General features: G+C 39.2%; 1 protein-coding gene across 16 annotated transcripts in view; it reads right to left on the bottom strand.

Annotated features, from left to right (window-relative positions):
* DLG2 (discs large MAGUK scaffold protein 2) overlaps positions 1–15,330 on the bottom strand; it is a 2,338,778-nt gene that overhangs the window by 622,929 nt on the left and 1,700,519 nt on the right. For all 16 annotated transcript variants that reach the window (XM_040255566.1, XM_040255568.1, XM_040255582.1 and 13 more), the window contains one exon: positions 1,853–1,989. In XM_040255566.1, coding sequence (XP_040111500.1) covers positions 1,853–1,989 — 137 coding nt within the window. The remainder of the gene's footprint in view (positions 1–1,852; positions 1,990–15,330) is intronic.

Genomic DNA, 15,330 nt, shown 5'->3' with positions numbered 1-15,330 from the left:
TTAAAAGAACATGGAGCATAGTAAATGCCAAATAAATGCTAGTTATCAAGATTAGTATTAAGCTCTTATCCAGATAATTCAATACAAAAATCATTGACACCTATGAAATTAAGCCAGTGGGACTACAAACAATCTGTCTAGAATCCAGGGATGTGGGCACAATGAACTTTGAAGTTCAACCTCCAAAGCTTGCACATGTCTTAGAAATTACTATTCTGTTGATACGGTATAGCTTGATCCTTCCTAAACACTTCTCATGAAATTATTGGAGACACTGGCTCTCTGTGATAAAGCCTCAAGATCCTGGTTTACAAGGGCAGACATATCACTAGATATCCTTCTTGAGAGTTATCGTCTATTGATTTTCAGTATATTATTATCCTGTAGACTTGATATAAAACAGCAAATGGAGATGAAACCATTTTATTACATGTAATCCCCCCAGTATACTGCTTATAATTGCCTACATTTTGCTTTGCCTGCATGTGTGTGTGCTAAGTTGCTTCAGTCATGTCTGACTCTTTGTGACCCTATGGACTGTAGCCTCCCAGGCTCCTCTATCCATGGGATTCTCCAGGAAAGAATACTGGAGTATGTTTCCATTTTTTTCCTCCAGGGTATATCTTCCTGACCCAGGGATCGAACTCATGTCTCCTGTGTTGGCAGGCAGGTTCTTTACCACTAGCACCCTCTGGGAAGCCCAGGAGTTTATTATATAACTCCATGGCTCAGAAAGGGTGGTTGTGTGTTAGAATCAACCACTGTCTAAGACTCCTAAAGCATGCAAGCAGCTGGCAAATAAAATAGTAGTAAATCTTTCTGAAAGGAGAAGAGGAAGGATCCATTTGTATATGTGACAGAACTCAAATTATGAATCTTTGGAAGTCAAGGACTGTGTCTATGCTGGTTGCACAAAGGAACACAGTGGCATAGAAATGTGCATATCAGTAAAGCAGACAGCATTACTCCCTTTGCTATGCAAAGCCCACCTCTCTACCAGTCTCGATTAAGCAGTCTCTCTGGCTGATAGGAGCTGGATTACATTGGAAGAACAACATATAATCTCTATGCCTATGGAAACTGGTGAAAACATAGATTTCTGCTTTTAAAATATCAGCAAATCAGATCCAATTATACCTGCGCTTCTAATCTCTCTTACAACAAAATCTGTTCTCTTTTCTTTTCTATTTTTACCAAGGTGACTGCTATGGACTGAACTGTACTTTCTCCTTCCAAATTCTTATTTTGACGTTCTAACCCCTAACCTGACTATATTTGGAGGTAGGGTCTTTAGAACTTAATAAATTGGGCTTCCCTGATGGCTCAGATGGTAAAGAATCCATCTGCAATGCAGGAGACCTGGGTTTGATCCCTGGGTTAGGAAGATCCCCAGGAGAAGGGAATGGCAACCACTCTAGTAATCTTGCCTGGGATATCCTATGGACAGAGAAGCCTGGTGGGCTACAGTCCATAGGGTCACAAAAAGTCGGACACAACTGAACGACTAAGCACAGCACAAGGTTATTAATGAAATGACTTGAGGATGGAGCTCTAATCTAATAGGACACATGACCTTATGGGAAGAGAAAGATCTCTTAGGATAAGCACAGAGAAAAGGCCACGGGAGGAAGCGGCAGGAAGACACTTGTCTGCAAGCCAAGAAACTGGATGGGTCAGAACTTTGCTCTTAAATTTCCCCGCTTCCAAAACCATGAGAAAAATAAAATGTGTGTTGTTTAAGTCACCTAGACTATAGTATCCCGTGAAGGCAGGCTAAACTGACTGTGACAGTCATGCCCTGGAAAGTAAGAGCTTTATAAACACACCCACAGCTTTGCTGGGTCACACTCACCATTAGTAGCCTATCCCCTACTTGCAATCTTCCATCTTTCTGTGCAGCTCCTCCGTCGATAATTTTAGTGACATAAATGCTATTGTCTCCAGGAATGTGCTGGTTTCCCACACCTCCTGCGATACTGAAGCCTAAACCTACAGAAAAGGAACAGAAAAACAAAAGCCTTGTATTGGTTCAAGAAAGTGCTATTAGTCACACTTCAACAGTCAAAGAAAATTAAGTTTTCATTTGTTACAATAGTAATAAATAACAATAAATTCTACTCCAATCAACTTTGCTCTTTAAATATTTGAAAGCTTGCTGATTAATGCTAATAAAGCAAAACCCAAGTGTAGTCCTGCCCACATTTAGTCTATGGGCTCATCTTTGTTGATGCTGTTGTTACTCTAGCATAGCAAACAGAAGTAGTGCCAATCATTTGGGTAGAGACCTAGATATTTTTGACATTTCAAAATGAAAAGTTCAGCCATTTGAAGAGTTGACAAATTCCGAGATAAGAGCCATGAAGAAGATACATTGGATATTGGTGTAATAATTTCAGAGAGAAGATAAGGATTTGTTCATTGCTTGCCCTTCATGTTTCCTTCTCTGGGCACCTTGTCATATTTTCAGACTTCCTGGCACTTCCTGCCATTAACTTGTAGTTAAAAGAGAATGAAAACAAATGAATTATCCCTGCACACAGTCTAAAGAATAAAGAGGTTATATACTTTGACTATATTATTTTTATAGCAAACCATGAAATATCAAATCATTTTTAAACATGGAAATTATCCATTTTGAGAGAAGAATTTTATGCTGCTATGGCATATAAATTTCTTCCAGTTTTACTGATATATAATTGACATAGTACTGTATAAGATTAAGGTACATAGAATGATGATCTGATTTATATACATCATGAAATGTCTGTCATAATAAGTTCAGTGAACATCCATCATATATAGATACAAAATGAAAGAAGCAAATTTTTCCTTGTGATGAGAATCCTTAGGATTTCCTCTCTTAACTTTCATATCTAACATACAGCAGTGTTAATTATGTTACATATTACACCCCTAGTATTATTTATCTTATAAATGAAAATTTGTATGTTTGTGCCTTCATCTAACAGCCCCTTGTCATCCCTCAAATCTTGGTAATCAGAAGCTTGATCTCTTCTTCTATGATTGAATTTGCTTGAAGTATACTAGACCTACACTACTATGCTAGTTCCTATTTACAACAGAGTGATTAGATATTTCTATCCATTTCAAAATAATCACCATAATAAGTCTAGTTACAATATGTCACTGTACAAAAATATTACATAGTTATTGACTATATTCCTCACATTGTGCATTTCACAATCATGACTCATTTATTTTGCAGGTGAAAGTTTGTACCTCTTAATCTTCCTTACCTATTTCTTCCCCACCCATCCACTTTTCTCTCCTCTGGAAAACACTTTATTTTAACTGTATTTAGAGCTCTGTTTCCATTTTGCTATGTTTGTTCATTTGTTTTAGTTTTTAGATTTCACACGTAAGTGAAATTATATAGTATCTGTCTTTCTCTGTCTGACTTATTTCACTTAGCATAATATCCTCTAGGTCTATTCGTGTTGTCACAAGCTTTATTAAACTATGGAATGACAAGAATAGAGTTATTAAAAAATCATTATGAGGCCATTTTAAAAGAATAACTGATGGACTCTTTAAAAGTATAAGAACAAAAAATCTTCTCAGAATATGATTGAATACATATTCAGTACAATACTTGTAGCATATATTTTCATTGTATTTGAAAATTATTATAATTAACATGCAATTACTCAGAAAGGAAGATACAAATAAAAACTTCTGTTACTAAAGACAGAAAATTTCTGTCACTTATTTGTCTTAAGCAATTACCACCCCTCCTCCAGTTTTTTAAAAAATTCATACACTTGTTTTATGAGGAAATAATAATAAAAAATTTTGGCACTTTATAAAACAATAAAAAATACTCCATTTCACTATCCTTGTATTGAATAAATATTGAATAGGGCTATATGCTGTTCTTAAGATAGCATAAATAATTAGTTAATGGAAAAATAATGGCATGGTAAATTATAAAGTAACACCTCTGGAATGATATTTCAAGTGAAATGGTTTTTTTATTAAATTACCTATAATAGTTAACAATAAAAGAAAAATGAATTTAAATTGATGGGCACTTAAAGTAAGTGTTATTTAATTTCCTACTAGAGAGGTGACTATTCTTTATTGATGTTATGAAAATGTATAGCTCTATAAATGTATTTCTTTGCCTCATATTTAAAGGATTTGTATATCAAGTGAAAGATGACCAAGAGTAAATAAAATGTCCCCAACTGGCATTTTCTATGAAATTGAAAATACATATCAGCTCATATTTTCCAAAACTGTTACTTCATATTTATATATGATTATAGGGAAGTTTAAAAAACATACCAATATTTACAAAAGCTTCATAGCCACATGCTAGGATCAATCTACTGCATTCACAATAGTACAAAAGTCATTCCAAACTGTGGACAAAAGGTTAAAGAAAACCCAGGGACCCTGATCCACATCTCCTATGCCAACAGTAAATGCCACAGCCGGTCTGAGTTACAGAAGAGCTAAGAAAACAAATTACCACTGCAAACAAGGATAAGTCCAACAACGGGAATAACTAGGTAGCTGACATTTGAAGTTGAGGATTTTACCAAGACAATGAAATCACTATGGATACTGTAGACATAAATATACCAGCTAAAAAGGAAATAACTTTTTCCCTCTAAGATTAGACTTAAGCACTCCTTAACTGGTGATTTTGCTTAAGATGAAGTAAAGTAATTTTAGTAAGAGCTAGAGAACTGGTCTAAAGGTATAGAACTAAACATTTTCCCTAATTTTCCTTACTTAGATGGAACATGGCTATATTTAAAAATAATCAATATTTGCTCAACATTCAACCATTCAATTTAACATGATAAGTTAAATGTATAGCTTATGTCTATATCCAGAAGACAAGGTTATTTACAGGCAGAAGTATCCATCTGTGTTATAAAATAGAATCTGGTCCTGTCTATCCATCCATCCATTCATTTATTCATTCATTCACTCACTCACATATCCATTCATTCAACAAGCATCTCCTGAGTGCATACCACGCATTGTAAAACCAGCTGCTATTAACTGCAGCCAACATAAATGTAAAAAAATGGATTGACCAGAAACACTATAGAAATAATGATCCATGAGTTCATAAGAGTAAGTGTGGTTGAACGTGGCTGAAGCAATGCTCTAAACTTAGCTGATGGTACTGATGTTTGGAGGGCTGCTCTGTGAAGACACATGTGGGCTAGTCCCACCAAGCAATAAGCCCAAATTCAAACCATGAGTTTGGAGGCGTTGGCTTCCTTACACACACTCTGCTAAAACAGAGGTAGTCTGTCTACTTTATAGGACCATTGTCTCCCTTCATGCTCATACTTCATTCCTTCAGTCCACTCAAGACACACTGACGGCCTTGACATTTCTAGAACACACCAGACACCCTTCCATCTCAAGGCATTTGCTCTAGCTGTTACTGTTGTCTGCCTTCAGGGCATTGTTAAAATTTCATTTTCTCTGGAAGCCTGACTCTGACCCGTCTGTTTAATAACTGTCCCCTAACAATCCACCCACCTCCTTATCCTGCTCTATTCTCAATGTCTCTTAGCACTTACCACCTTGTAATATACTAGATAAAATATATATATATATATATATATATATTTTTTTTACTTTACAATACTGTATTGGTTTTGCCATACATCAACATGAATCCGCCATGGGTGTATATTTTATTTTTTTATTGTCCATCTTCTTGGTGAAAATATAAACTCCGGATGACAGGGATTTTTAACGGTTTCATGCTATGCAGTAGAACAAGGGTAGGTACATAGTTACCTCTTTAGTACACACTAAATGAAAGAATGGATAAGCAAATGAATAGAAGAGCACAAGGAAAGCCACCTGTCTCTGAGAAAGATTCCCCTTAAAGAGCAAGCTGGTGGCTTTACAGAGAGGGGGACAGCTGAGAAAGCGGGTGTCCTCAGTTAGATTTGATAACTGTATGGGGCGGGCCACTGCCGCATGCGCAGTCTGGTTACCTCCCCATCTTAGTCTACACAGAGCTTATAGCAACCACTGGGGAGGCAGGAGGGTAACAGCAGAGGCATCCTCGAGTCCTGACCATTCCATCTACTGACGGTGTGAACTGCAGTCCCAACCTCCTAATCTGCAACAGGGGAATAAGTGTCTCTATGCTCTAGAGCAACTGGCACATAATGGATTTTTTTTTTTTTCAAAATTTCTTTTAAAAATATTTATGCATTTTTGAAACATTACATTCCATTTACAGTTACTACAAAATAGATTCTTTTTTTAAAAAAAATATTTATTAATTTTTTTGGCTGTGTTGGTCTCAGGTGCGGCAGACAGGATCTTCCGCTGTGGCGAGAGGGCTTCTCTCTAGCTGTGGCTCATGAGCTTAGCCGCCCCAAGGCATGTGGGATCTTAGTTCCCCAGCCAGAGATCGAACCTGTGTCCCCCACATTGGAAGGCAGATTCTTTAATACTGGACCACCAGGGAAGTCGCACAAAATAGATTCTTGATAAATAAAAATTCTCTGCTTTAGTAAGCTCTCAAGTTGTCTGGAAAAACAAATACCTAAACATCTTGACATAACTGAACTGGTTAGGATCAGCTCTATCATGTTACTATGATATGTGAGTACAGAAGGTACCATGACTTACTTCTAGAAGAGCAGGAGAAATTAACAGAAGCTTTAGCATTCAGGCTGGGTCTTCAATATTGGGTTTGAATTGATAAAAGAGAATGCATTTTTCAAACCAATACATCCAAACTGACTCAGTGACTAAAGAGTCAGCTGCCCTGACTTAGATCACAAAATGTTCATAAAATCCCAGCTCCCCTGTGCTGGAAATTGAGACAGACATGCCTAGCAAACACTCAAAACCTATATTATGGTAAGATAGATAAGCTAGAGTGGTCCTTAACAAGATAAATATAATGACTAGCATAAAGATTTGATTAAGGAACACTGATTTTTGTTAAGTGACCAATTTAGAGAATGGGTTACAGCACTGAAAAGATGTGTCCATGATAAACAAATAGCCCCAGATCATCAGGAGATAGCAAACTAATCAATTATAAATTAAACTCAGTGACAAGAGTTGGTAGGTCTCATCCTAAAAACTGACCCTAGCACTATTGACTGTAAAATGTTTGGCTCTTAAGGATAATACTAAACAAGCCTAGGCATGTGTCAGTATTAAAAGAAAGTGGACATAAAGTGAGTATGAAAATCACAAAGGAAGTAAAATCAGTGGATATTTTAGTACTCTGGCAAAGGGAGAAAGCAAGTGAAATTTAAACACCTAATTCTCCAAATTAAAAACTGATCCATTTGACAAACATGTGATGTGCAAATAATTTCAGGATTACTTTCAATGTATAAAGCTGGGTTCCTCTTTGCATATTGCCTGCATATCCCCAAGTTGTATATCCTCAGGTCAACTTTAGGGATTCAGGCATAGGGAATGGATTGTCCACGTGCTGTATAAAGCCTTTAACTTAACCTTTCCCAAAGCAGTCTTTTCCTCCTCCTATGAAAAAAAGGACATGAAGAATCCCAGTGCACCCTTTCCCCTTGTCTGACTGTGCTGAGGAGCAGGTGTCAGTGAGAGAGGGAGGCCTGAAGGAGGAAGCCTTGGGAGCACAGACTAATACTGTGTGGGAGAAGCTTAGAATAAAACCCCCAAAGCCCGTAAGAGTCATGTGATTACAAAGTAGCCACGCGGTCTTTTTTGGACAGTACAGTAGGAATTATTGGTGGGCGTGAGTAAGGAAGGGACAGCGCCAAGGCTCTGAGTGCAGGGCCCACCATTTGTCCAGGGGGCCATGATTAGGGATGTGTTGATATTTGACCCCGCAGCCATCTGAGATGAGCTGCTTTTCTACCACCGTGTTTTCAAATTCATCCGTGTCAAATGGCTCAGTAGTAAAGAGTCCGCCTGCCAGCGCAGGAGTCACAGGTTCAATCCCTGATCCTGGGAGAGCCCATATGTTGCAGCCCACGGCCACAACTCTCAGGCCTGTGCTCTGGAGCCCAAGAGCTGCAAGTACTGAACCCCGTGCACCCGAGAGCCCATGCTCTGCAACAAGGGAAGCCGCTGCAGTAAGAAGCCCATGAACCGCAACTAGACAAAAGCCCACACAGCAACGAAGACCAAGCACGCTCAAAATGTATAAATAAAATTGCCAAAAAAAAAAAAAAACCCCTTAGTAAATCCTCACTTCTCAGAGATGTGGATCTTCTGGTGGCCAGGGAACATGAACGTGGCCCTGGGGAAGGCCTCAGCTACATGTTCCTTGTTCTGCCTCTTGGTGAGGATGGACGTTATAACTTGGCTCCTATGGATCCTGACCACTGTGCCCTGGGCCTTTGCAAAGGCACCGCGCATACCTGTCTGGAGACGATCAGATCCAGCACAGGGCAATAGTCTTTATGGGCGTAAAGAGCTATGTCCCATGACGTCTTATGATCACTCAATAACTTGGCTCAACTTCATTTTAAATGACTTTATCAGGCAGACACTCTGAGGCATCTCCAAAACTTTAGCATTATTATATTAAGCTGACTGCTTCTGTCATAGTTTATCTAGGATCTGCAACATAGGGTGTTTAGCGCTTTACAAAACAACAAAACCAAATCTATAGTGGTATTCTGTACACTCTGACTACATGATTTTATTAAAGGAAATACAGAATCCAGCCTAAAGCCTCACAGGCCTTGTCTGGGAAACTTCTGAACGTGCATGCATTTCAGTGGACAAATAAAACAAAAAACTTTACCTGTGGGTCTAGTCTCCACAGATAACAGACGGTTTTACATCTCTCCTTCAGGAAAAAAAAAAAAAATCTTTGCTTAAAAAAATACCAGAATGTGCTTTTCATTTGGAGAGAATACTTTATCTCATTGAGTGTTAAAAATATGATTAATTAAAGAGCAAAGCTGAATATTCTTACTCTCTGGATTCTTCCTGGCCTCAAAAGACAAAGTTTGGAACTGAAAGAAGCGTTCTATTTTAAATTTGTACAGCACCAGCTAGGTAGGCTCAAATCTACTTAAGGGTCTCACAGAGCATGCAATTAACTCACCACAGTCAACATTCCAAACTTTTCTTCTATGGACCTCAAAATACCTACTCACACTTTTAGCCTAAAACCAGTCCTATTTTATTATGAAAAGTCTCCATGTCTATACCTACCATTTCTCAAATCAATGAGCAACATTCTTGTTTGTAAACCTAAATCTTCTCCTTCACCCTATAATTTTATTTATTATTCTTTTTTTCCTCTCTAGAATATTCAGTCTCTTACCATCAATGCTTTTATTCTGTTCCAGCTTTGACCATACTTCTGTCCTACCTAAAAAGACCTTCTCTTCAACTTACTGCAGCCTCTTTTACTGAAAGAGCTGGAGTTTCCAAACAGGGATCTTTAGTTACTAACTTCATTTCTGTATCACATATAGTTTTCTCAGACTCTTCCATGTGACTCCACCCAATACAGTCTATTCACATGGCGGTGGCTATAGGCTGAATTATGTCTTTTCTAAAAACCAGACTGAAGTCCTAAGTCCTGTTAGCTGTGAGTGGTGTTAGTTACTCAGTTGTGTCTGACTCTTCATGATCCCATGGACTGTAGCCTGCCGGGTTCCTCTGTCCATGAAATTCTCTAGGCCAGAATACTGGAGTGGGGAGCCATTCCCTTCTCCAGGGGATCTTCCTGACACGGGGATCAAACTGAGGTCTCCGACATTGCAGGAGGATCCTTTACCATCTAAGCTACCGGGGAAGCATACCTGTGAATGTGACTTTATTTGGAACCAGGGTTTTGGCAGATGGAATCAACTTTAGATGTAGTTATACTGGATGTGAGAGTTGGACTATAACGAAAGCTGAGCCTGAAGAATTGATGCTTTTGAACTGTGGTGTTGGAGAAGACTGTTGACAGTCTCTTGGACTGTAAGGAGATGCAATAAGTCCATCCTAAAGGAAACCAGCCCTGAATATTCTTAGGAAGGACTGACGTTGAAGCTGAAACTCCAATACTTGGTCCATCTGATGCGAAGAACTGACTCATTTGCAAAGACCCTGATGCCAGGAAAGATTGAAGGCAGGAGGAGAAGGGGACAACGGAGGATGAGATGGTTGGATGGCATCACTGACACGATGGACATGCGTTTGAGTAAGCTCCGGGAGTTGGTGATGGACAGGGAAACCTGGCGTGCTGCAATCCATGGGGTCGCAAAGAGTCGGACAGGACTGAGCCACTGAACTGAACTGATACTGGATTAGTGTGAGCCCCAATCTAATGATTAGTGTCTTTATTAGAAGAGGAAATTTGAACCCAGAAGCACACAGAGAAGAATGGACATGATAACAGAGAGGAGGATGGTACACCTGCAAGTCAAGGAGTGCCAAGGACTGCCAGCAACCACCAAACCAGAGGAGAAGCACGAACCAGACTCTCCTCAGAGCCCTCCAGGAGGAATCAATCAGGCTGACATCCCGATCCCAGACCTGCAGGCTCTAGAACTATGAAAGAATAAATTTATGTTGTTTCAAGTGACCTAATTTATGATCATTTGTTAAGCTGTGTTGTTGTTGGTTAGTTACTAAGTCATGTCCGGCTCTTTTGCGACCCCATGGTCTATAGCCATCCAGGCTCCTCTGTCCATGCGATTTCCAAGACAAGAATACTGGAGTCGATTGCTATTTCCTTCTCCAGGGGATCTTCCTAGTCCAGGAATTGAACCTGCATCGCCTGCATTGGCAGGCGGATTCTTTACCACTGAGACACCAGGGAAGCCCATTAGTTAAAGCAGCACCAGAAAATTAATAGAGCATCTAATTCATACAGTTTAAGTAGTGGTAAGGGTGTCTACCTCTTTCCTTTCCTTTATTTGCTTATTTAAAAAATTATTTATTTTTAAATTTTTAATTAAATTTTAAATTGAAGGATAATTGCTTTACAGAAATTTTGTTGGTTTCTGCCAAATATCAACATGAATCAACCATTGGTATATATACATCAACCTCTTTCTAATGAAATCATATATACACACACACAAGCCTGGGCACTTATCAACATAGCAGCAGTAACTGAAACTATGAAAATGAATTCCCCACAAGAAAGAGATTCTAGAGAGAATAGGATTCTGCGGTGTATGCCTTGAGGAATAACTATTATTTGAGAGAAGTGAATTTGGCCTGTATCCCCAGTGTCTGATACAGCATATATGGTGTGGGCTCCCGAATTTGCATTTCTAATAGGCCCTCACATGATGCTAATGCTAGTGGCATGGGGACCACATTGTGGGAAACACTGTTTCAGAGCACTAAAATAAAGATAATATAATAATATAAAATGAAGTGAGAAATAGTAAAAGAAATCAGGGAGAAACAGGGTAGTATAATATGATGAGAGTAGGAATATACAAGTAATCAGTATTTGTTCTGTGTAATGCAGAAAGATCAAGGGCCTATCAGGAATTCCCAAATGTTTGGAAGAAAATTCTGGGTGACTGGCTGGGTTCCTTGCCTGGGAGAACTGTCTAGTTTGTAGTTACTTCATTCATTCCCAACAGGAGAGGGTGGCATGAAATGTGTGTATATATGTACGTGCATGTGTGTGTGCTAAGTCGCTTCAGTTGTGTCTGATTTTTTGCGACTCTATGAACTGTTAGCCCGCCGGACCCTGTCCATAGGATTCTCCAAACAAGAATTCTGGAGTAGACTGCCATGCCCTCCTCCAGGGGATCTTTCTGACCCAGGGATCAAACTGGTGTCTCTTGTGACTCCTACATTACAGGTGTATTCTCTGTTCTTTGTCAACTGAGCTAGCTGGGAAGCGTGTGTGTGTGTGTGTGTTACTGCAGTTCACAAAATCATTAAGTGCTTATCCAATCATTCTTGCTTTAGTGGAAAGGCTCATGATCACATTCCTTGATTCCAGTCTTTTGTTGCCTGATTTTCCAAGCTATTCAGTGAAGATTTTCCAGGCTACTCTTTCCCTAAAATTCCACATTCATTCTATTGCTCTGTTACTTGAAATGGTCCATCACTGTTCTATAGGAATGCTATTTACCTTCTTCTCACTAGTCCTTACTTCTCTGCTCCTAAGCTTCCCTGCAAGCAGGATGATCTTGCTGGGCTGTTTTTATATTATTACTCCTGTTTCCCCATCTGAAATGCCTTGAGCATTTTAATTTTCAAGACCACTCAAGTCTTGGCCAACTCTAAGTTGTTCATTTCCAAGTTGAACCACAGTAGTATCAATTCTCTGTATCAACCTTTCACTTCTACTTATTGGGTTGGTCAAAAAGTTCAATTATGTTTTCCCATAAGATGTTACAGAAAAACTTGAACAAATTTTTGGCCAATCCAATAAATAGAATGAGGTAACTCATTCAACAAACACTTACTGGTAACTACTCATGTGCCAAGGACTGCCCAATATACACTGTGGTTATATCAGTGACTTAGAGTTTAGGGTTCTTTTCTAATAGAAGGTAAGACAAGAGGCAATGAAAATCTGGTGTGGTAAGTTTTGATAGAGAGGAGCAAGAACTATGGGAGCACATAGGTGGGCTAACTATTTTGGCTTGGGGAAGGGTGTCAGAGAAGGCTATCTGTAGGTCCTGATATCTGATCTGAGACCTAGAAGATGAAAATGAGCCAGGAAAAAGACAGTGGGGAGTGACTGTCCCTACAGAAGGAAACATACTTTCAAACACCCAGAGTGGGGAGATAGCATGGCTCATCTGAGAAACTTACTTGAGAAATAGTTGACGTGAAAGCAACAGGTAATCTTAGGTAGAATATAGGCAGAGGAGAAGAACCATATTCCTTGTACTCACTGATACTGTGCCTGGAGCTTCCCATGGACAGAGGAGCCTGGTGGGCTAGAGTTCGTGGGGTCACAAGGAGTTGGACATGACTGAGTTGGACACATACACACACACAGTGCATAATAGTTTGGGATAAATGAATGAATGGAGAAAGAAGGACTCTTTCTCCACTGAGTTAGGAGGGAAGGAGAAAAAGATGGTACAGATAAAGATTAAGATTACTGGGTAATGGCAGTGCACTAAAGTAGTTGTCATCTCCAATTTACTCTGATAACAAAGTGTGGTCATGGGCCAAGACAAGGGAAGTGGTGAAGTCAGAGATTTAAAGAAAGTACAGAAATTTGGAAATACATATTAAGGAAGATAGAAGAAATAACTGATTAGAAAAAGGCAGAAAAGTTGCAAGGAACTGTTGATTGTCTAGTTAGGATTTGTGACTATGAATTAATAATAGCACTATTGTAGTCATTATTTTTTTTCCTTCAGCGATTCTCAGTGGTCTAGTACTATAAGCACAGAAAGTGAAAGCAGTTAGATTAAATCACTTTTGAAACTAGTCTTTTGTGTGTGTTGATCTTCTCTCTTCAACTAAATCCTGATCCTGGAAAGCAGAGACTGCATAAAAATAGACCATATTATGCACACTGCTGGCATATGGTGATTGTTTAGTAAACATTGGCAGGATGAACTAATGATTGAGTCGTTCAAAGACCAAGTGAATACACGGCGTAGGTATACTTCTGAATATCAAGCATCCCACATTAACAGATATGTGTATATTTTAGCTGACTGCTTTAGCTTCAGAGAAAAAGTGACCCCAATAATCCATATTGAGCATTTTTAATATGCCAACTCTTGCCTTGTGTGTTTGGGAATTAATGAAGTGTCTATTGTATCTAAAGAAACAATAGAGATTAGCAATGAGAGACATATTTACTCTCTATTACACCCAAGAATAAGCAGCACTCCCTTGCCTTCATCTTTGCAAATGAAACAACCTGCTCTGATCACAGTTGACTGCTCACAGGGGGAGTATGACTAAGTGTGCTCAGATGTTCTCTTACTGGCTTACCCTCTAATGTACTTGAAATGAAACATCCTCCAAGCTTCCAGCATGAAAAATACATGAGAGGCACTGCCTCTACCTATCAGCCAGGTCCATCTGCATGTTTCTTCCAGGTTCTGGAAGAACCTGGTTGCCAGAAGAATTCTGGTTGCCAGTTAAAGCAAGGTCATTAACATTGATTCTGAACACTGCCCAAACTGTTTGGAGGCATCCAGATCCCAACACACAAAGTCACCAAAAAACAGCAGATAACTTGAGATATATAACTCATCTGTTGAAGCTTGATGGGAATGTCTCAGTTGGTGGGGTTATTGCTGGGGATAGCAGACAAGAAAGTCTGAAGGGTGTCTGGATGGGTTTTAATAAATTTCCATATACAAAGGCTCTTATCCAGTAACACCTCTTCTGCAAAATTTTAATAGCTGCTATAGCATGAACACCAACCAGCCAGAATGGACAACTGCCATAAATATACCACAAGTGTGGTTTACACCACCTAACTGTCAGCTCTGCTGTAAAGTTTAATTACCACCCCCCATATTGGACAGTAGCACTTTAAAGATAAAGGGAACAGTAACTATTTTTTATTTATGTTCCCCGGAAGCATTATGGATAACGTAGATACCCTAAAAACTAATTTTTTAAATTAATGGATTAAATAAAGATGGCTGAGTCCTTTTTCTGTAAGTTGACTTTAATGAACCTTGAAGGAAAGGGCTCAGGCTGCTAAAATAATGTGGTAGTGAGTTACTTCATTCATTCTTTAAAGAACATTTAAGTTCCAGGCTATATCAGTTTTTTAGGGCTGCTGGAATGAAGTGCCACAAACGGGGTGACTTAAATAATGGAAATTTATTGTCTGACAGTTCTGGAGGCTGGAAGTCCAGATCAAGGCATCAGCAGGTGTGGTTCCTTCCCAGGGCTCTGAAGGAAAATCTGCTTCTTGCCTCACTCCTAGCTTCCGGTGTTGTGCTGACAATCTTTGGTATTCCTTGGCTTATAGCACATCAATCCCATCTCTGCCTTCATCTTCACATGACATTCTCCCTGTGTGTATGTCTATGTTTGACTTTCTTCTTTTCATAAGGATACCAATTATATTATTAATAGATTAAGGCCAACCATAATCATCTCATCTTAACCTTGAACATCAGCAAATTTCCTATTTTCAATTCCAGTCACACTCACAGGTCCTGGGAGTTAAGACTTCAACATCTTTTGTGGGGACACAATTCAACTCATGACCCTGGCACTGGGAAACATACATGTGAATGGGAAACACTTGCTGTCCTCGAGGAACTTACAGACCAGGGGGGAAGAAATGAGAAACAGCAGGCATAAGCAAGTGCATTTGAAAAAGGCAGATAGCAGGGTTAGAAAAAACTTCTTGGAGACAATGACAGGTGAGCTGAGCCCTGTTCAATGCCCAGAAGAGAG

The sequence above is a fragment of the Oryx dammah genome, unplaced genomic scaffold (genome assembly GCF_014754425.2).
Source record: "Oryx dammah isolate SB20612 unplaced genomic scaffold, SCBI_Odam_1.1 HiC_scaffold_15, whole genome shotgun sequence".
Taxonomy (NCBI): domain Eukaryota; kingdom Metazoa; phylum Chordata; class Mammalia; order Artiodactyla; family Bovidae; genus Oryx; species Oryx dammah.
Note: the sequence above shows the minus strand (reverse complement) of the source record. Positions and strands in the feature narration are given on the sequence as shown.